The 23,329-nt window shown below is 36.1% G+C and overlaps 1 protein-coding gene across 2 annotated transcripts in view; it reads right to left on the bottom strand.

Moving 5' to 3' along the window:
- Positions 1-1,550: 1,550 nt before the first annotated feature.
- The window catches only part of LOC145770334 (contactin-associated protein-like 4), a 34,725-nt gene continuing 12,946 nt past the window's right edge, over positions 1,551-23,329 (bottom strand). Inside the window, exons 1-6 of one of the 2 annotated variants that reach the window (XM_082581938.1) lie at positions 12,067-12,298; positions 11,089-11,161; positions 7,766-7,903; positions 6,626-6,777; positions 4,039-4,177; positions 1,551-2,512 (exon numbers count right to left, since the gene is read on the bottom strand). In XM_082581938.1, the coding sequence (XP_082438064.1) occupies positions 2,319-2,512; positions 4,039-4,177; positions 6,626-6,777; positions 7,766-7,903; positions 11,089-11,161; positions 12,067-12,291 (921 nt within the window). In that variant the 5' untranslated portion in view covers positions 12,292-12,298 and the 3' untranslated portion in view covers positions 1,551-2,318. Of the gene's footprint in view, positions 2,513-4,038; positions 4,178-6,625; positions 6,778-7,765; positions 7,904-11,088; positions 11,162-12,066; positions 12,299-23,329 lie in introns of those variants that run through there. The other variant, XM_082581939.1, reaches the window with a different exon arrangement.

The following is a 23,329-nucleotide window of genomic DNA, read 5'->3' as shown; positions in this document are numbered from 1 at the left end:
TGGTACAATAGTTTATAATTTGGTAGCTGATTCGTTGATCAGTAAGGTTTATTTGAGATCTAAATTTTGCCTTGGTATTGTGTACTGTGTAGACTACCAAAAATATGTAACGGAACGTTGCTTGATAGCAAACCCGCTCATATACAGTCGTCGATGTTATGACAACACTTCTGGGCATGGTTATGGCGAAAAGTGATCAGGACAAGACGGTCTTCGCTATTGATTCCTGTATTGATTCCTTGCAACATAATAAGCTTGACGTTGAGCGACAGAATCCAGCGACAGAATCCAGGTAAAAAGAGCAACAAACGAAAAGAACTGAAACGACCGACAATCCCACCACCAGAAATTAGCACAACACTCTGTCGTCCTACATGGCCAACTTGAATTTAAAAATATTCGTGAGTGACAATAAAAAAAGGGCGCTGTGGTAGGTTGCCGTGGTAGTCCGCAAGCCGTGAACCTTGTGTTTTTAGCTTTGCTGTTTCGAATACGTTTCCAATAGTTTTTAATGTTTATGCTGAGAACAGTTTTCTTTGTAACGACAAATTCTCCGTCTACAAAGCGTGTTGCTTATTCTTGGGTTCAAACAACGTAAGTTAACATTGCTTGTCGAACGTTTACTTTATAACATGATCGATGAGTGGTTGTTTTGGTCTTGTACTAATAAGGGGCCTGGGACTCCAAACAAGACAGCAACACAAGGAAATGTGCAGTAAAGTATTCAGATATATGCTAGAGCTGTTGAAAAACGACTAGTTTTCTTTCAAAAAGATAATAATTTTCAAAACAGAGATGCATCTGGAGTGGTAGCAAACAAGTGCAAACGCATATACATTGCAATGATGTAGATAACTTCTTATAACTTCGAGAGATATTTGCTGTTTTATTGCATCTCCAGGCCTCTTTTAAAAATTACAGGCCCTTTTTTTTATTACACAACTTTATATTGTGATGATCTGGTGATTCATCATTTTGTTTTTGTTGGAGTCAAATTGGCCTTGGAGAAGAACAATCGTCACTTGAACCTAGGTTTTAACATGAATGCAAAAAGTTACTTCCAAAAAGAAACTTGGCTTTGAATGTATCAATGATGTCATATTGTCAGCTCGTTTAAACTGACTGTAAAACAAGTTTCTATCTCATAAAAGCAATGTGTATATTGCACAAATCCACAAGTTAGCCTACACTGGCGCAGTTACAATTGCAACTACTTTTCCGCTGGGAAACTTATCGGGTTTACAGATTGTTCTGAATTCGTGGCAGCTGTCAGAGTGTAACAATGAAGTGGTGGAACTTTAAAACAAAGTCTGGTTGAAATGAACAAACCTTCTTAAAACTAACAATTTACTGCAACGTCACAACCATCAGACAGAGGCATCGTAAACCAGGACTTTTGCAGCGCCATAATATCTGTGTTAAAGGCCTCTGTTATGACACGAGTTTCCTCACTACGGAAACCCCGTGTAATTTCAGCCTCTTAAAATAAAACAAAGATACCTCCACAAAATCAATGTTAATTTATTATATTTAATACAAGACAAGCGCATGTCTTTGCAAAGCATATTTACGAACTGTCGGTCAAAAGCTATCAAATTACCTCGTTTCCTGTGTTTTGCATAACAATGAACGTGGCATGAAACATTGAAAGTTAACTTGTCCCTTCGAAAATGGAGAAAAGTATCACAATTTTAAATCTGGTAGATAGGCCTATTGTTTCTGTTGCTTCACATTTGTGTTTGTTCTGTCATAACTCAAGTGATGTTTTAAATAAAATGCAACACTTAGCTGAAAGTTCACTGTTAAAGCATTTGAGAAAAATCAAATTATTTGCCAGTTTTTGATTTGTTTTTTCAGCAAAAGCAAATCTTTGTCACGAACAGCAACGAATATTGGGATAAGTCTTGCTTGTTTTCAATTGAAATATGTTTCAGCCTACAGCAAAATTTTGGTACAAATCAGTAAATTGCACCAAGTTTTTTTGTTTCTGGAAGTTTCGCCCAGAAGCAATTCTTGCAAAAAGTTATAAGATGGCGCAAAACAAGCGATAGTCGATACAATGCTATGATTTATTTACAAATATCCTTGTTAGACACACACAAAACAAAGTAACTTTTTTTATTGAAGTTGCTTTGTTTTGTATGACTGTGGTACAACAAACCGAACTCTCTATTAAAGATTTATAATTGTTAAGTAGAATATATAGTAATCGATGATTGAGTGAATACAATGTCGAAAAAGCAATCAGTTTCTTATAAGGTCAACAACAATAATCGATGCATTTCCTTTAATCTGCATTACCATGCATTGCATCAGATCTAGTCTTGACTACGTCCACTGCATATCAATGGACCGAGTGTGTGCCATCCACTTTCACCACTAAGATCAGTGTCTCCGAATTGCAATTCCGTCACTGGAAGCGAATCCTTATCCGTCAAATATCCTTCATCCGAAGTTTCAGGAGAAGAGTTCTTGTCACAATTACATTTGTAACTGTTATTCTCACAGGTACCTGCAGCGAATCAAATAAATTGTAAAGTGTATTGGGCAAACTTATATTTCGTTCACGACTAAATTAAAACATGAATAGAGCAATAGAATAATGTACGTGTAGCGACCTAAAAGAAACATGCGCAAACTACAGAAAATATTAATCATTCATGAGACCGCATGTAATGAATGTTCCAAATAATTTGTATGGCCCAGTAGCCAACAAGTGCTTTCGTCACTGATATGACGAGTGGATGTCAACAACAAGTTCTTGGGGTTCATCAATTGTTAACACAATTTCGATTATGACGTTTATTGCGCTCCTCTGGGTGGAAAACTTATTGCAATTGCAGGGTAATTCCCTTTATTGCAGTGGTTCTTAAGCTGGAGATCACGCCCATTTTAAGGGGCGTGAAGATTCTCTAAAAAAGGCGCGATAGTGGTAGGCTGTTGCACAACCGCGTGCTGCTGTATTGTACAAGTCGTGAACAGAAATGTTGGCAACACCTTACTTTGTGTCACGATTATTGACTGGTGATGTGACCTTGTTTTGACTTTAATTTCTACCCCACCCCTTGTTTTTGCGATTGTTGGTTAGTCCATATTTTGTAAACAATGGATATTGTGATGATTTTTGTTTGAAGTATCTTTTCGCACTTACAAGTGTAATGACACAAGGTTGCAACAAACTTAACTGTAAACTTAACATGCGGTGTGCATTGTCTTCAACTAAGACAAGAATTAATCTGCTAACTTCGAAAAACCAGCCAAGCTATTGATTTATTTATAATGGAAAATAAACTTCATTCTAAAATCCAAAACAAGTAAAATTTATGCAGTTTGACTTTGATGTATACTTCAAACGAGAAAAGGAAAGCACAAAGTTTCACAAGTGACTTCAAAGGAGACGTAGCTAAAATGTTTAAGAATACCAACTCAGTTGAAGTTGTTTATATATTGTTGAAAATTGAAAGTATATGTAACAACCGAAATAGGCCACTACCTAGAAAGTATTATAGTATAGCTACATCAAATGTAGTTATAAAAATCTTCTGATGATCCTCCTTTAATCTTTTGAGGTCCAAATTTTTTTTACGATTTTGGTCCGTTGAGGTCCAAATTTTTTTTTTCAAAATTTTCAAAATTTCCCAATTTTGGACCTTGTTGATCAGCAATATGTAGACATCATCTCAGGGGTGATGTTAGACCACATTACATAATTTTATTTTGCATCCCAGGGATCTACTTGGACCGCAGGTGAAACAGACTGTAGAGGTTTTAGGAGGTAATAACTGCATTTGATTTAATTTGCTCTGCTTGGCTTTTTGCTTGACATTGAGCACTTTTTGTAGTATTAATAGTATTTATTGTCTAATATAGATGCATATACACAATTTACAGCGCTGTGTTAATGTACTTTATTTTCTGCATATACAATATACGATTTAATTTATATGTAATATTAATATGTGCATACGACAATGGAACTCATATCGGAATAATTTCATCATAATCATCAAAATATTTCCATTAATGAAACAATCTCACCAGTTTCTCCACATGCACAATAGCGGTCCCTACGTGACGTAGCTCCTCCCCAGTATATCTGTGCTGATCCATCACGTGACAACCAGGCAGCCATTGTTGGGTTGGCGTTTACAAACATGTATGATGCAACGCATCGATACTGAAAGACAACCAATAAGTGAGGTTTAAGTTTCTTCACTACAAACGTACTTAACAGAAAACTTAAATTCAATCCATAAGGTAAACTTGGATCCATCTTGAGGCAAATTTTATAACGAAGAGGTTTAAAATGTTCTCATTCTTTGAGTTTAAACAACGTAATTTATAAATTTGACAAAATGACAATGAAACCAATTATGATAAACAAGTGGCCTGCTTGGAATTTATAGCCGTAGTTGTGACATTCCACTGCTAATCTTAACAACGACACCTTGTCTAATTGAATCCAGTCTAATAACGTAAAGTGTGTGGGCACACAACGTTTGTATCACTCCACATGTTAAAGACATACCGCCATTATTACTTCATAAACTATGTTTTGTTGCAAATTGCAAGATTGAATCTCCACCTAAACTGTTTCTACCTTTCAGAAGTGCCCTACAGTGCCATACATACCATCGGTACAAACCACTCCAAACAAAATAAAAAACAATACGCAGTATGTTTGACCAGCCAAATAACTAGCCGAAAACGTTCGCTTATTGTTTTTTTGTTTTTATAATGTTAAATGTATTGTTGCTGCTAAGTTACGTCTGTTTAAGTTACTTCTCCAACAAAATTAAACAGTATGTTTTGTTGCAAATTAGCAAGATTGACTCTTCATCAATTAAAACTGTTTTTATTCGTGTATCTTTCAGAAGTGTCATGCAGTGTTCACGTAACATCTATACACATCACTTCAAACATAAAAGACAAAACAAAACTAATGATATAAGGCTAATACTGTTTATCAAGTAGTGTAATATTTCCAAGTTTTGATGCAGATTTCCTGATATCCTGTGCCGACTAAGTGGGTACTTGACAACATTGTGCCGTGTGCCATTTTGAAGCCACATGCCGACATATTTGACTCAGAAATAACTACTTTAGTAATTTTTAAAAGCAAAAAAACTAGGGTATCTCGATAAGTCTCTGACATTAACAATCAGGTGGCTCTTTTATAGACAACAGACTGACTCAACACAAAAACAGACATTCAAACATTTCCAAGAGTATCCAAAACTGTCAAACAAAAGCTGTCAAGAAAAAAATAACTAAAAACGTTTGAGAACCTATAATTGAAAACACCACAATGGATTATAATTCCTAATAGGATAATGAAGAAAGACTAAAGATAGATAGAAAATGTTTGTAAAACTTTAAAAATCAAAATCATGTTTAAAGAATTGTCAATAAGTTGCAGTAAAACAATCAATTTTGACCTGAGCTTCCATCACGAATACAGAATACGAGTGAGACGTTTCTTGTTTGTGAAAACTTTCATTTGTCCGTTTCTTTACAAATGTATTTTTAATTAAAAGCGCATTTTTGAAGTTGCCTGTTTGTCTATAATTGCAGCCAGCCTTTGAAAATGTTACAAAAATCGGAGCAAACAGATTTGTTTTCACAACAAAGTTTTGCTGAATGGAAATGAACTGATTTTTGTTTGTTGCCTTATATGCAGCATTATATGGCGGTCAATTTTTTTGTAAATAGTGCATTGTAAAAAATAATATAAACAAAAGTTTCACAAAAAATATGTTTTTTTCTAAATCTAAACCAGATGCAAACGCATAATATTTCAATAGGATCTCAAAGAATAATGTTTCTTTTTGTCCGAGGTAACTGCATAATTTTCCCATGTAAAATATCATCTTAGGATTTGTGGAATGAAATTAAACTGAACGCTTCACTGAAATATTGAACGACAATCGATATTATATTGCAATGAGTCTACTTGATCAGCCTCATTGGCGAAACACGGTGTCTATCGCTGTCAATTCTTTCTGCAATTGACTGCCAAGAAAAATAACTTACATATTGGTTAACACTTTAATAGCCAATGTGGAGATGGATATTTTTAATTTTATTTTCAATTCAGACCCATGTTCTGGAGGCTCATTCGCCTCACGCGCTGAGTCAAATTGTTGGTGCTCATGTCTGTTCATAATTTCTTGTATCACGCCTCCCTTTATTTTTTGCTTGCATCTTTACCTGTAGGAAAGGTGCCTACTGCCTACCCAAAGGAAAGGCAAAACTCTTTAGTTTTCTTTCAGCTCAATGTTATGTTGGATGTCGTCTGGATGGCTGCAACTTGATATCAGTTTAATAATTTGGTGTTGTATGTAAAACTCTAAATTTAATCTTAGTCTGGTAAAGAAAAACAAAAACAAATAACAAACAAGTTGATGATTGTCTGGGGTGTACCAGACAGGATAGGGAAACTTATTTGACAAGCTTCTCCTCAGCAAGCGTTTTTTGACAACCTTGAGGGACGCTTCAACCCATAGGAATAAGTTAATGTCAGTAAAGATTTAAAAAAAAAATCCTCTTTTTTTTCAATACCGGTTTTAAACTTGAAGCTTAATATGAAAAAAAAATATTGCAGTTCCAATATCGGGCTACCAACCTTGATGAATTGCCTGCAACTTTGTGATTGTTCGATCAAAGCAATCACTTGAGGTAATGCGATGTCATATTTAATCTTCCGTTTGTAACACCTACGAAGTTCGCACTTGGCAACACTGATCTCACTCGCACTGTCGTGTGAGATGATGGTCTCTGAAATGTAGCAACGGCATATTATGGGAACGTTGTGGTTTCGTCACATAACAACACTCAGTGTATTCAACGACTGTGTATTATTTCTATATATTTGTCAGGTCTGGAGCGAGTATCAAATCCAGGCCTCACAGACAAAACTGATGGAAACTTTTAGTGAAAATTTTTTTTTTAAGACACAGGTTTTTCATTTTGGATTAAACCAAAATAAACAATAACGCGATAATTTACTTTATTTCAGCTGCAAAAACAAACACACGCTTGCGTTTGGGCACAAAATGTAGACTTGTATTATATTGCAATCATGATGACTTTATTAAGGCTATTGCATTGTTTCATTAACTTAACTGAACTGTTTAGATTGTTTGTTTGTTTATTTGTTTGTTTATCTTTGTCCTGCATTGCGGGAAAGCGGACTTGAGCGCTATGCATCGGTGTACGCCTTCCGACATACACCTGAACCTGACCCACGCTGCAGCCGACGGCAATGTCTGTTTCCGGTTGTCTACTCTACTTATGACTTAAATTTGGTACTACCCATTACTCGAAATCGATCACTAGGTAGAGGCAATTATCGTTAAGTTTCTTGCCCAGAGAAACAACAGCAAGTGCAGGTGGCTGGAGTCGAACATGCAGGCTCTCGACTGCGAGCCCAGCGCGCTAACCACTCGGCCACGGCTGCCGACAAGATTTTGCGAAAGTTCTTTCATTTAATTTGAAGCTTTGGTTGGGAACAAAGTAAAGTTGTTCATGTCTTTTTCATATAGTTTTAGCCAGTTATACCGGTTTAATTTTTTATCTGATTTTCAGAGCTTTTTCAGGATTTTGTGAAAACTAAATAAGCTGTTAAGATTATTGTGATAGCAACTACTTCATTTTCTGACGTATAATAAGGATAACATTTGATGCTATCAATCTGTTATGTGGGTATTTTAGACATTTAATGGATTTAGAATAATATAAAGCAATACGTTGTTTAGCATCTTACCTGTGGTTGTTCCAGTGAACTTGCAATAAACATAAAACTGCGTGAAGATTGAACTGTCAGGTGATATCAAGTAGAATCCTGATTGGTCAGCTGTTCCATCGATGTAGTCACATGACTTTGGAGGATTGACCAACAATGCTTCAACCATAAATTAAATATTAGCCTATTATAGACGAGAAGGTTTATAGTGCTGAAAACACCAGTTAAATGTCTGCAGAGCCACTCTGTCTCGGTCTCATATTGAAACACTCAGTCTACTACGAGAGATAACGTTTGTAGTGCTGAAAACATTAGTTAGAGGCATAGACTCCTTATCGCCAAGCTTTATAATGTAGGCTACTTCAAATTATATGCTGGTCACTTTGAACTTTAGCTCTTAATATGCGTAGATACTAAACTGAGCAAACTGCACCTCGTTATTGACACTCCCAAGAAAAACCAAAGGAGAAGAAATCAAGAAAAACGTTTTTCAATCATTGTTACTGTGCTTCAACGGCACCATGCTGGCGTTTATCAGCTACCGTACTTCTGTTTCTTTTGTTATCTTAGGAGCAGCGCTCTTGTTGCAACAAGTAGATCTTTGAATTGAGATCGATCCGCAATGAAGGTCAAACTAACGCAAATCTGAACTTAGAAACGTTTGATTTAGGATTTTTTTTTAAACAATTTGCGGGGTCAGCCACCCCGTGCTAAATTCACGGGCGCCGCCCCCCCCCCCCCCCAAATCAGTTATTTGACAAAGAAAGTCTTTGAGATGCCTCAGGAGCCAAAAAAAGCTTTCCAACTAGTGATAGACATTGCCTGTTATGGTGTCATCTTGTTATGTATTGTCAATTTGTGTATTATATTGTAATCATAGACTCCTTTTAGGTAATAGCCATAGTGTTGAGCGGAATGGCCCGATTCGGTGAGTCCGATTCGGTGAGTCCGATTCGGTGAGAGCCTTTTTCGGTGAGAGCCTTTTTCGGTGAGAGCCCTATTCGGTGAGTTTTTTTTTTTTAAATTATTGCGCGCCGTAGCCTAATTATCATTGCCGTTATAGGGTTAGGGGATAGTTAGGGGGTTAGGGGTTTTTGGGGTTGGGGTGGGTTTTTGGGGTTTGGGGGTTTTGGGGTTAGGGGGTTGGGGGTTTTTGGGGTTGGGGGTTTTTGGGGTTGGGGGTTTGGGGTTAGGGGTTTGCGGTTTTGGGGTTGGGGGCTTTTGGGGTTGGGGTTTTTTGGGGTTAGGGGGTTGGGAGTTTTTGGGGTTGGGGGTTTTTGGGGTTGGGGGTTTTTGGGGTTGGGGGTTTGGGGTTAGGGGTTTGCGGTTTTGGGGTTGGGGGTTTTTGGGGTTGGGGTTTTTTGGGGTTGGGGTTTTTTGGGGTTTTTGGGGACTTGGGGGTTTGGGGGGACTTGGGGGTTTGGGGGGTTTTTGGGGTTGGGGGTTTTTGGGGTGGGGGGTTGGGGGGTTTGGGTTAGGGGTTTGGGGTTAGGGGATTTAATTAGGCTACGGTACCCGATAATTTTCAAACAAAAATTCAAAAAAAAACACAAAAACCCCCAACCCCAAAAACCCCCTAACCCCTATCCCCCAACCCCTAACCCCTATCCCCTAACCCTATAACGGCAATGATAATTAGGCTACGGCGCGCAATAATTAAAAAAAAAAAACTCACCGAATAGGGCTCTCACCGAAAAAGGCTCTCACCGAAAAAGGCTCTCACCGAATCGGACTCACCGAATCGGACTCACCGAATCGGACTCACCGAATAGTAGCAGACCCAGTGTTGAGAAATACATATGATGTTTATGTAATTGTAATATCATATTTCGTCACAGACTTCCTTCAAATAATTTTGCTTTACGATTTAGACAAAAAAATGGGCAAAAATGACCACAATTCTGTGATTTGACTTTGAAATATAATATTTTAACCATGAAAATGACCTCAGATGGTTTTGAAAGTAACACTATTGAACTCGCCAGCCTCAAAAATCCTAATATGGAATCCAGGATTCTATTTCTAGCTTCTCTAGAAGTCATTTTGCCCAGAACTCAAGTTAATCCTTCAGACTCAAGTTACAAACCCCGAGATCGCAACATTCCAGTTCTTTACTTAAAGGAGTGAGTGGTTAGAGCAGGGATTCATAGTATAGGGATCGCCAACTCGGCTGAAAATCCGACAACCGGAGTGTAAAAGCGTTGCCAGATAGTTTTTATATTTTTGGAAAAAATATTATTTTGACATTTTTAAAGTAGTAGTTGCCCAAAACCTGCCCGTAAATAAATATTTTAAAACTAATCTAAAGCAGTTTTATTGTTCACTTATCAAACTATCATATTTTTGGCAAATTTACCCTCTCTTGTACATAAAACATATTAAGCCTACTTGAAAAATAATTACTGGCTTCAACACTTAAAACATGAATCTCTTTATTCCTGAGGTGTATTTTAATTTTCTCAATTATTTTTTGTTCTTAACTGGTTTCTAATAATTTTTTTTTACACCTGCAAGTTTTATTTAAGTTTGGTACATAAACTTAGAACATTCTTATTGCAAAGTTACACAACTACAAACTACTTTAACTCAATCTTGTGCAACTTTAAACTTCAGGTTAGTTTTAAACGGACAAGCTTTGGGCGACCACTACTCTTTAAAAATGCCAAAACAATAATTTGTTCTAAAAATATATAAAATATCTGGCAACACTTTTACTCTCCGATTGTCGGATTTTCAGCCGAGTTGGCGATCCCTATACTATGAATCCCTGGGTTAGAAATAAGTTGAGTTTGTAGATAATGAAGCATACGTTATATGCTGATGGAGGTTTAAACTTTTATAGCACAATCAAGAAAACGGAAGAAGCATCTTTTGAAATACGTCTAACCCAAGCAATTATGCTTACTGTAGTACATAAACTATTCATTTGCGTTTCTTACTATGCAGATTAATTTATTTTTATGCAAATTAGTTTAATGTTACATAAGCAAAAATTAAATTTTGATCAGCCAGGCTAGACCTCCTTTAACTTTCATTGAGGTTTATTTAAATGAAACAGATATTTCAATAGAGCCTAACTCTGTTTGAATAAGTTTAAATAAATATGATTTTGTATCCAGCTTACTGCAAATGATCTAAATAATTTTTTAGCTACTGTATATTAAATAAAACCGATGCTACCACATTTATATTTGTAGCACACAACAGTAAGTTAAATAAAAACAAGTTGGTTTTTAGACCATTTACAACAAAGATTTACACTGCAGTTCATGATTAATTGAAGTTAGGTCGTTTTGTTTTGAATATTGGTTATTGTCATATTGAGTTTACAAATAATTATTTACATTTAAATTCTTGCAGTTCCTTTTCAAGTTTTCGTAATCTTTCACTGACATCTTCTGGAGTTCCTTGTTCTCCCTGAAAGGTTTCAACCATTAAATTAGAATGCGCTGAGTCCGATCAAAGAAAGGGTTGGAAGAGTAGCTGATTGGCAGTGAGCTCTACAAGATAAAGCCACCATCGTACACAGAAAGGTGACAGTGTTTTTGAGAAGTCAAATATTTCTTAGTTATAGTAATAAAAGGTTTCTGCAGACTCTTAAACTCAGTTCTGGCTTCTCGGTGTTTTGGGAATTGCTAATCATAAATAATTGTAGGATCCATGTAAAAGGATTCAACCAAGCGTATAATAATCAATAAAAATTCTATATGTAATCAAAAGTACTGATGAAGCCGCCTTTATGGCGGCGAAAGCTCTACCAATAAATTTTTGTAGTTACCAAACTTGGTTGATTTTTTATTGATTTCTTAGTTAGTTTTAATCTTCATCTTCTGAAACATCCCAACGGATATTCCTGGCAGTTTAGCATAGTAGGCCTACTTATACTTACTTGGTTTGCATAGTTTAACGGGCTTTGAACCGCTGACGCATGACACCAGGTTAATGACATTGACAAAGCAAAGTTTCCGAATGTCAAAGTTTTGTGATCTGTGAATTATTCCTTCCACTAGGCGACGCTGAACGGGAGATGTGCTTGAAATGCGTTATTCAAGCGCACACCTCGAGAGTCGAACTAGCTCGTCTACATCTTGGGGCTACTTCGTGCACAAAGTTGGATGCTGAATCAACTAAGCTATCGGGCAGATTTACAGAATAAAGACTTGAAGTAATGTATCAAGACATTAAAACTTATTAGTTTACATGACGCAAAATTGAATTTCTGACCTTAAACTTATAATCACAAGGAAAAAGCATGGATGCGACTAAAAAAACTTACAAAACTTTGTATTGCAATTAGCGCCTTACAAAAATTCAACAATTACCTTTTGTCCTTTCGCACCCTGTACGCCCTTCACTCCAGTCTTACCGGGACGCCCCTGGGCAATATTGCCATTGGAGTGGACATGTGGTTGACCAACTGACCCATCGTTCCCACCAGCATTGCAAATAAACGTTGGTGGACCGGCACAAGTGTTGCCAGTTCCCGATGATTGACATTTTACACAAGCAAACCAGAGAACAAATATCAACTTTAATGTCAACAACATTTTTAAAAGATTTCGTTATAAAAACTGCAAACCAAGCATTTAAAATTATCTACTGGTCCCTCGAGCTTGATTACATCTTTGAAATCTGATGATGAAACTAATAGTGAACAACGTTTTCATCAGCTATTACTGAAATGGTAAAAAAACTGCAATGTAACTTTTTTATAGAGTAGTGTTGTCAAAATACATACATAATAATGCAAATTATTTGAAATTTAAAAGCATATAATCACCTACTAATGAAATTTCAAACTTGGCTTCACCATGTAACAAAAAAAAAATTCTTTGTCCTTGGAAAACAATTGCTATATTTTGTTTGCTTATGCCGAAAAAACATGAGAAATCTTAGTTCTACCACCATAACTTCGGGTGTGTTACTAAGCAAGTACTCAGCAGATTCCTTCTGCTACGTGTGTGGTGAGTTCTTTGCAAAAAAAGCTAAAAAGCACTGCCTGGAGAGTTGCAACCGTGCGAAAGAAGCCTATGATGCATACTTTCGCATGCCAGTCGGTGACCAAGATAAACGTTGGGTACCACACACCATTTGAAAGCTTAACCTCTTTTGCGCATAAAACAGATTACCTGAAAAATAATTACTGCCTTCAACACTTGAAACAAGAAGCTTTAAATTCCTAAGGTGTATTGTTTCTCAGTTGTTTTTTTTTAATGCTTAATAATATAGTTTTTAATTTGTAAGTTATATTCAATTTACGTTTAGTAGGCTACATAAATTCACAATCTTATTACAAAGTAGCACAGCTAAAAACTGCTTCATTTCAATCTTATACCAATCAAGGACAAACTTTGGGTGACCACTGACCACTGCTTTAAAAATGCGAAAAAAGGACTTTCTCTAAAAATTTTACAAATGTCTGGAATCACATTTACCTCTACTTGTCGAATATCGCAGTCGAGGTGGTCAACTGGTCATCTCATAATTGTATGATTAGGTTTATCATATCCCCTCACTTTATATTTGCGCTATTGATAAATATTAACCATTCCAGGTCAACTTTTTGAACTTTTGGAAACCACTACATTACTTCAAATATTTAGATATAATGCAATATAATCATGTGTTAATAATAAATTATAATCCTGATAATAATCATGTATTGTTTTGCGCCCATTCCGACAACATGCAGTACACTGCTATTCACCTTCAGTGTTGTCATTGTATTTTTATTGTGCTTTCATTTTGTTGTCATACTCTTGGATTTGTGCATCAAAAGTATTCGACTGCATCATCTCTAAAATGTACTTTGCTTGTCGGTTAAAATTAAACAAAACTTTGTCAAACTTTGTATTACGGTTGTTTAGTTTGGTTGTTCGACTAAACGTTTTTAACAATATTTATTTTCGTATGATCACTTTATGAACATGCAAAAAAATTTTTGAAAAATTGCTGCAATTCATGAGCTGCAGTAGTGGAAACATCTTATTACAAAATTAACTTGCCTGATGTTTTTGCCGGGCTAAGTCTCACAATAACTAGTTTTTGATCTGTAAATTGTAAAGAAGGGATATCTATTGCACTCGCAGTTGATTATTTAGCACTAATGTTTAAAACGTAAATTAACGTTTCATCTTTGTGCATAAACAAAAAAGTATTTTCCACATCAACGCTTCGGGCAATAACTTAACTAACTTATGCACACGAACAACAGAAAATTTAATTATCTTCAGCTTTGAGTAACCACATTCTGTAAGTCTAGGAATGTTTACGTGAAAGCATCGGCTAAAAAAATTATATGAAGATGGAAACACAACAAGCTTATATGAATTTTGGGGCTCCACTTTTGGTGTAGAGAGTTTCATTTGTTGATATGTTTTCACAGTCTTGAAATCATTTTTGATATGTAGGCTATAGCATACACAAAATGTGTCTGAAAAATTAAACAAAAACAAAAAAAAACAATTGCATGACATGACGTAAAACTACAATGATTTACTTTTACTCTACTTTACTTTTTTTTTACTTGTTTGCAGAATTTTTTGAGGATTCTGAAAAAAAAAAAAAAACAGGTTATAAACATTACTTTGATAATAATTATTTTATTTACGCGCATATAGCCTATGGAAAACATTTGATGCTAGCTATCTGTATAACGGAATGCAGCAACCACCGAACAATTGCTTTAATTATTCATGCCAGCAAGGTAATGTTAACAATAATTAAAAAAAGATTAGAAAACAAAATTGAACACGAATTAGCTCCTGAACAGGCTGGTTATAGACCCGCAAAGGAACAAAAGAGGCAATATTCAATCTTAAAATGCTGATAGAGAAACGAAGAGAACGCAACCTTTCAACTCACTTATGTTTTCTAGACTATCGAAAGGCTTTTGATTCAGTGAAGCACCAACAATTGTGGATAATTCTGAAAGGTTATGGCTTTCCTACACATCTGATCAATTTAATGCGAAGTCTGTATACTGCTCAAAAAGCAGCAGTAAGAACTGGAAATGACCTCACCGAGTGGTTTTCCATTGGAAAAGGTGTCAGACAGGGATGCATATTGTCACCATATCTTTTCAATCTATATACTGAACACATAATGAGAAAAGTTTTGGAGAATTTTGATGGCTCTGTGAAAATTGGAGGAAAAATGATAACCAACTTTCGATATGCTGACGACATAGTGTTGGTCGGTGGAAGTGTAACGGAACTGCAAGAACTTTTGAATAGGATCAAGTCAAGAAGTGAAGAATATGGTTTGCAATTACATCCCACAAAAACAAAAGTAATGGCCATAAGTAAAAAGGATGAAATTTGTCCAAACTTATACATTGGTGGTAATGTTGTTGAAAGTGTAAGTAATTTCTGCTATCTTGGCAGTGTCACAACTGACACTTATGATGAAAGCACGGAAATTAGAAGGCGAATTGCTATGGCAAAAAGAGCTGTGACATCACTTACAACGGTGTGGAAACAGAGGTCAATTGGTAAAAACACAAAATTAAGATTGCTGCGAACTCTCGTTTTCCCAATTGCCACATATGGATGTGAAATTTGGACATGCAAAAAACGTGACATTAAAAAATTAAAAAGTTTTGAAACGTGGTGTCACAGAAGACTATTACGCATCAGCTGGATGGAAAGAAAAACAAATGAATTTGTTTCCCAACAAATAAACGATAAATGGAGTCTGATTAATAACATTAACCTTAGAAAATTGAGATATTTCGGACACATAGCAAGAAGCAACTCGTTGGAAAATTCAATGTTGACTGGGATGGTGCAAGGCAAACGAACAAAAGGACGACAAAAAATGAAATATTTTGACAATATCAAGCAAATTACAGGAATAAAAAGCATACCGGAAACACTAATAAAAACAAAGGACAGAACAAAATGGAGGCAGTTCATAAGGGAGATCACAGCTGATCAAACATGATCAATCTGTTGAAGAAGAAGATGATCTGTAATTTGGGTATTTTAGACAACTGTTTGATTCGCAATAATACTGTATAAACTATAGTGCTTTTCAGCCTGTGGGATGGTACGCACTTATGTGGATGACAAACGTGGTGCGGATGAGACTGATGAAAATCGTCCATGATTTTTACTTTGAATAATTGCTCACAATAATTCAAATACCGTAAGCATATTATTGTTAGGAAAAGCCTTGTGTCTTTGATTCCCTCATGTCAATTTTCCTCATTGGTAATTTCAGCAACTGCGGGTTGCAAATTTTTGGGCTTTTTTGCTTTTTGGTTGCATTTTTATGGTTTATAATTTAGAACTGTTCTACTGGTTTAAGTTTACTCTAGAAAACAGCCTGTTGCTGTTTTGCAAGACATTTGCAAGTTTGGTCTAAGAGATTAATGATGTTTTTATTCGTGAAAAACGCTAAATTTTGGGTGGAAGCTTTTGATAGATTTTAAAAAGACCTAGCGATCTAAGCACTCAAAGTTCTAGTGCATAATACCACCGCCTCCTTTGTTGAAAAGGAAATTTATTGCAATAGTTGACATCAAAATGATGAAAATAAATTGTCTTAATCTTCTTCTGTATCGTGTGTGACACAGGCCGTATCCCAGAGCATCACGCAAATTCTTGCTCTATCGTTGAACTCGGCTAATTCCTGTGTATAGAGCAACTTGATTTTAGGACAGGGCATTTATGGAGATGTACTTGCATCGTTTGCTTCTGTCCACATTTACAAATTTTGCTTCCCAAAGACTACTCCCAGTATCAACGTCTTACATCTTCCGATACCAGTTCTAAAGCGCGGTTGAGGCATCGCCAATGCTTCCAGGGTTCACGCTTTCCTGGAGGAGGGCCTGTGGTAGAAAGCTCCATATTGGCCGGTGTCAGCCCGGCTGCCAACTGCTCCTCCCATTGTTAGACCCGCACATTGGCGGCGACCTCATTTTAACCCAGTGGAGCAACTGAAGCAAGAAAATCTTTCCTTGACTTTAATAGTCCGCGTGCTGGAATTGGACCAAATAGTGAGTAATTCAAATTCATGTCCTGACAAATTCTTTCTTTTCTGCTGGTCACGCTTCTTCTGATGTTGGGAGGAGCAATTCCAGACCGAATGTGAAGCGACGTGATATTGGTTTGAGACAGCCTGTAACCAAACGGCAGCTTTGGTTTAATATGGAATTGATTTTGTTAGCATGTGCCGAGCGTTCTAAGCAAGAATACAGTATTCTGCAGGCGAACAGCGTATAGGCTATAGCAGTTGACCGCACTGTATCCGGAAGGGTACCTCAATCGTTTCCCAGTTTCTGTAAGATATTATTTCGAGAAGTCACTTTAGCTCTTACTTTTAGAATTTAGCTTTTTCTCAAGTGTTTAATTGTCTTAATTAAACACTTAATTGATGACCTATCGCGAGAGGCTTTGGAGCAAGAAGTTGTACCTAACTGGTCTGAAATTTTCAGAAATATATAGCAACAAATGAATCAGTAATATACTTGGATGGTTAAAAAAAAAAATGCTAATACTTTTAATATACAATAAATTTCGTCGCTGCTGTTAATAGAGCATGTAGCTTACCTGTCTTACCTTACCTTATGCTTACCTGTAGGTGGTAGTCTACTGCGATGAAAAATGTTTGTTTCTGGTTAGTGCTTAGCCTTTCCTGCTCTTTCTGCAAATATCTCGTAGCTACGTAATAAAGCGGATACCTTCTGGTACATTTGTGACAAAGAAATTTTTTCTTTACAAAGGCATGGTATTACAGTTGTGGTCAAAACAGCATAGGCCTACCACTTGTATTTCAGATAAAAATTTAGTGATCTAAATCAGTGCTACTCAAACGCCGGTACGCGTACCGGTGCCGGTACGTGAGCACTTGGCTGCTGGTACGCGGTCAGTTAGGAGAAATTGTCGATTGAGTAATTTGTTTTATGTTGATCAGAACGTCTATATAATAATTTTTAGGCAACGATAATGTTCAATCTGCTTTCCCAGCTATAGACTGTTTGATGGCCCGCTGCTACGGGACCCGCTAAACTTTCAGTTACGTCACAAAGAAGTGTTGTTTCGTAATTGTTATCCATTATTTCAACAAAGTATCGCAATGGTCGATGCGAGATGATCACCCTTTTTGTGTGTTTGTGCTGTGTCCACGTGCTTGACTATACCTGCAGCGTCCAGTAACGAGTAGAGAAGTGAGAGGCTCAATCGATCGGCCACACTCTGACTACAAAATATCAGATGATTGTAGTGAGTTGAGCATGTTTTTACATAGATTTGTTGAAGCTATAAACCTTGTTCTTTTTTAGAAAGTGAGTTAGCTGTTAGCCCTATTAGCCTATAAAAGTATAGTTTCAGCTAAGTTTTACAAATGGCAAAGTGTGGTCCTATGGACAAATATATGAAGCAGAGACAATCAGTTTCAGACCTACATGATGTTTCTGATTCAAACGAAAGTAATGCTGGAAGCACTGAGGTGACTGAGGTGTTGACTGTAAAAAGGAGTCGTTCAACATTTGTTCGAAAATATGATCCATCGTATTTAAAATTTGGCTTCATTGAATTAAATGAAGCAGAATATCCGAGTATCCAGAATTATTGAATTATTGGAAGCAGAATAACCGAGACTGTATACCATGGCTATTAAAAGTTTAAAACACTGCTTCCATTCCCTTCTACATATCTATGTGAAGCCGGCTTTTCTACCATGAGCTGTTTAAAGGGACAACACAGAAACGCGTTGGATATCCATGCTCCTCTTCGAGTAGCATTGTCTTCCATTAAACAGCAATTGGATAAGCTGGTCGCAAATAAGCAAGCGCACACTTCACATCAAAATTCGAAAGACCATTAATAAAAGTGTTTTTTTACTTGTTTTTTTGTGTATTTGTTACAAAAGTAATAATGACTTTGCTCTTGTCTTTTTTTCGTAAATTGACCGGGACGCCAAGTGATGGAAGGTGCTCAGCCGGTACACGGCATAAAAAAGTTTGAGTAGCACTGATCTAGATCATATGATGTAATTCTGCTGGTGCAAATCTTCAGCAATAGCTAAAAAAATGTAGCCTATGCTGTTCTAATGGTTTGGAAAGAACATGCATTACTCCATCTACAGAGTAGCTACTGCATTGTAAATCTCCTCTTTCTATACAGCTACATACATTTTTTTACTTTTAATTTTATTTTTACCCTATTTGAAAAAGTGTTGGGTCTGATGATTGCTAGGCAACTTAGCATGAAACCTCTAAGATAAAATCGGTCAAAAATGAACAAAATAACTAGTAGATCTAAATTTCTTGGTTCACTCTATAACAAGAAAAGCTGATTGATGTGTGATACCCTTAATAATACTAGTGCAAATGTTAATATACTGTTTATAGTAAAAATAAACCATTATGAAAGCATAACCTGGTAGTGCTAGAGCTCTCATCAATTGCCGACTACCCACTGACAATTTTGCTTCAACACCGACTACCATCAAAGTTGTTATATGTTTTCATTGTTTCTTTATTGTGTTTTCACTGGATTGTCATTGTGTTGTCATTCTCTTTCCTTTATGCGTCAAATGTATTGGACTGTATCATCACCAAATGTATTTTGTTTGTCAGTTAGAATTTAACATATTTGTGTAAAACTTTGAGCGACACTTGTTTAGACTTAAAGTGTTTAATGAGTGTTCAATTCTAAACGATCTTTTTTATAAAATTGCAAAAAAAAAATGTTCGAAAAGTTTGCTGCAAACCATGAACTAGTGCAAATGACAAACAGAATTACTTTGCTTGTTGATGGCTGCCTGGATAAGTCTCACAATGAAAAGTTGCTAATCCACAAAACGATATTGTCTGCACTCGCAGTTGACTCTTTAGCAGTAACTTTTTCAAAAGTAAAGTAACGTTTGATTTTTGTGCATAAACAAAAGGTGTTTTCCAATGCTTCAAGCTAGAAATTAAATTAATTCTTCTTCTGTCATGTGAGACAGGATTGCTCAGATGTCAGGACAGGTGATGGAAAGCCAGGTTAGTGTAGCTTCGTCCAGTGCTGCTATTTTATGCCTTGTAAATGGGACTTTCAAGAATGACACGTCAATGTGAAATAACAAAAGTTGTAATTATCTACGGATTTATGTTACCGCATTTCGGGATTGTTCTGTAAGTCTGGGAATGTTTACATGAAAGTATCGTCATAATAATAGATTTTTAGTTTTGTGGGCGTACAATGTACTATGAGTTATGAATGCAACCCACTGTCCACAAACATCGTATGCGACAGCAGGTATTTCTCGCATGTACAATCAGAAATCACTATTATTTTGTGTGAGTTATGTTATAATTGCAAAAGCATATTTCAAACAATTGTTGTAGTGATTTACTTTTACTCTGCAGCAGAAAAAATTAGATCAATGATGGAAAAACCTTTTACAAAACTAGTGAATATTTTACACCACTGTTGATACAGTTGTAGCCTACCTGAATCATACATGTCATGTTAATCACAAAATAACACAATATTTATGGTTTTAGCATCGTCAATATTTTTTGGAATTCGCATGGGCTTGTAAACAAATCTGCAAATAGCCACAGAAAAAATCTAGTTTAATCACATTGAAATACATTAATATCACATTGCAAAATTTATTAAATCAGGATGAGTTTCCAAGTAACCATGCCGAGCATATCTTTGTACAATAGCCTACTGTAATTACAATAATAGATTTAGCCAAGGGCAAGTGTCAGTATCAATGCAACAAAAGTTTTGTTCCCTAGTGTAATCAGATGTTCACTTAATGCTGATGATGTGGATATCAAAATAAAATTATCACTTGCTAGATCTTTGGATTGCGGAGTCATTCTACATGCAACTACAGAAAAATAGGCCAACGCCTTTCTTTGCACCTGTTGGAATTGCTGAAAATATCTATGCGGCTCAGCATGCTTGCAGTCATTATCACCTAAATGTCAATGCCCAGCATTTCCCAGTGTTAATGCAACAAAGGTTTTGTCTCCTACCGTAAGTAGGCTATGCGTTTACTTACTATTTCACTTGACGCTGATGATGTGGATATCAAAAGAACATCAGCATTCGTTAGATCTTCAAATTGTAGCCCAGTAGGCCAACGCCTTAGTTTGCAACGGTTGCAATTGCTAAAAATATCTACGAGGCTCAGCTCTCAACATGCTTTTGGTTGGCATTACCCTAAGGCAGGGGCGCATCCTCAATGGAAGCAAGGGAAGCATTGCTTCCCTTGCCAAAATTGAAAAAAAGAAGATAATATTGTTTAGTGAAACGATTTCGTAATTTCTCTACCTGAATACGAATTAGAACAGTTTCTAACTCATGTCCATGATTTCAACTCGGTTTTAATTTTAAAAAAATTGGAAACTTAACCCTTTGAAGGTTGGGAGAGGCTGTCAATTCAACTTTTTTGTATCAACAGTTGTATCTCTAAAACCACTGAGGCTGCGACTACGAGATTTCTTGACTTTTCCTAACTTTTATTCACCTCTATTGAGCTGAAATTTTGAGCGAATAATTTTTCTAAATTGAGAGATATAAGGCACTTCTCAGCACATCCTCTGAAATATTTCATATTCTATTTTTATGTTATTTTGCATTATTATATGTTATTTTGCATTATTATATCATTTTGCAAGAAAAATATAGATTTAAATTGAGATTTTGTAAAAAAGATTTAATCACAACATTGCAATGCATGTTCTTCATTCCTCTACCAAAAAATAATGTGTAATCTCACGCTACAATTACAGTCATAAGTCACCTCAACATTTCAACGTATATGAGCAGTTCTAAAATTCACATAGTTTTAATTTTCGGATATGCTCAGCGTGAATAATTTAAAAAGTGAATCCCAAATTTTGAAACCGTGCCTTAAAAAATAACAGAGATATCACTCCTAAAGCGTTAGAAAAATCGACAGCCCCCCCCCCCCCCAAACTGAGCAAGACTCCAGGAGCCCAACCTTCTAAGGGTTAAAGAAGCAGAGATTCGTATTGCATCTATTAATCTCTCGTTTTTGGTATACGAAGAAACAAGGTGAGAAACAAAGGAAAAAAGCAGAGCAAATTTTACACGGTTTACGTTTCTTTTAACTAATCTGTGGAAGCAATCTCAGAATTGCTTACTGTTGGGTATTATTTCGGTGCGTAATGAGAAAATCTAAGGCTTTAGAGTTATATCTGCCTCGCAAGAAAAAGTTTGAGCCTGACGTTAGATTTAATTCAATTCAATTCAATTTATTTTTCTTTGTCAGAATACAAAAGAAATGATATTGTGAAAAAGAAATACAGTAACAAAACCAACAAAAGGAAAAGGTTGCAAAACCATAATGGTTTAAGACGTGCATAAAAGGATCTAATATTGTGGTATATGCATCGATAAATGTAGTTAAGCACGGCCACCAAAATTGATGCATTAAAACAAGTAGATGAATAAGTTAAGAATCAGTCGCCTCCTCGTTCCTGAAACAACTGGAGCGCCAATTCTTAAAGCAATAAGAACACGACTGAACCCAACAACATCACCAAAACAAACTAATACACACACACATATTGTAATTACGCAAGGGACTATCAATACAAGGGCTATTTACAGATTTTATACAGAAATAAAGTGTTCGCAGCAACGATATTAAGTAGCTTATAGATTGCAGAACAAATACACAATATGGCAGCTCATTATTAAGATAAAATAGTTAATAAAGCTTTGTTTTTTAAATTAATTTCCTGCACATGTAAGAGCATAAGAAGTATGATGATATAGCAGCGTGTTTTTCGTAATGCCAATAAGAGTTGAATCATCTTTTAAAGCGTCAATGAGGGATGGAGTGTTTTGGTATGTTTGTGTTACGCTGTTATCCTGGTTACTACAGCAGTAGGTAGCTGTAACTGAGCAGTTAAACTGAATTTTTGGTGTTCTCTAATTTGAGCCGCAGTTTTTGTTCGTTCGTGTAAGAGCTACTTTAATAAGTTAATATCTGTTTATCTGCTAATAAATTTCATACAAATATCACCCCAAAAATGTTTCTAGAAAGCACTATAAACCATTATTTGAGTGTAATTTTGCAAAAAATTTCCGTGGGGTTCATGCCCCCGGACCCCCTAAATAACGCGTGCCTTTGGCACGCTTTTACCCCCCACAAGTTGTATTGCTTCCCTTGCTCAACCCACCAGCATACGCCACTGCCCTAAGGCCTCATGCACCATGAAGCAATTATTAGGTTTCGCTGCCACCAACATTAGTTGTCATTTGTTTGAGTTTCGAAAATCAATTACAATCTCTGGGATCAACATTAGGAGTTGAAAACAATTTTTCTAAAGCGTAAAACATTATCTGTCACTGTGTCGGAACTCACAAATTTCAAATCTAGAACACTGCAAATGCTACAAGAGCGCAAGAGTTTTTTTTAGAAAACTGTCTTCATCAAAAATCAAAGACAATGTTGCAAACGTGTTTTCAACAGTAGGTTAGGTGTTCAGCAAAGAACTGTTTGTACAATGCAAAACAGTGCATTACGTCCAGGGGTGGGAAACATACGGCCAGCACTGGAATCTTGTTAGAATACATAACTTTGTGTTAAAACTGTCATAAAATG

Source organism: Aplidium turbinatum, chromosome 5, assembly GCF_918807975.1.
Source record: "Aplidium turbinatum chromosome 5, kaAplTurb1.1, whole genome shotgun sequence".
Taxonomy (NCBI): Eukaryota; Metazoa; Chordata; class Ascidiacea; order Aplousobranchia; family Polyclinidae; genus Aplidium; species Aplidium turbinatum.
The sequence above is the reverse complement of the archived record's forward strand: the minus strand, read 5'-3'. Positions and strand labels throughout refer to the sequence as shown.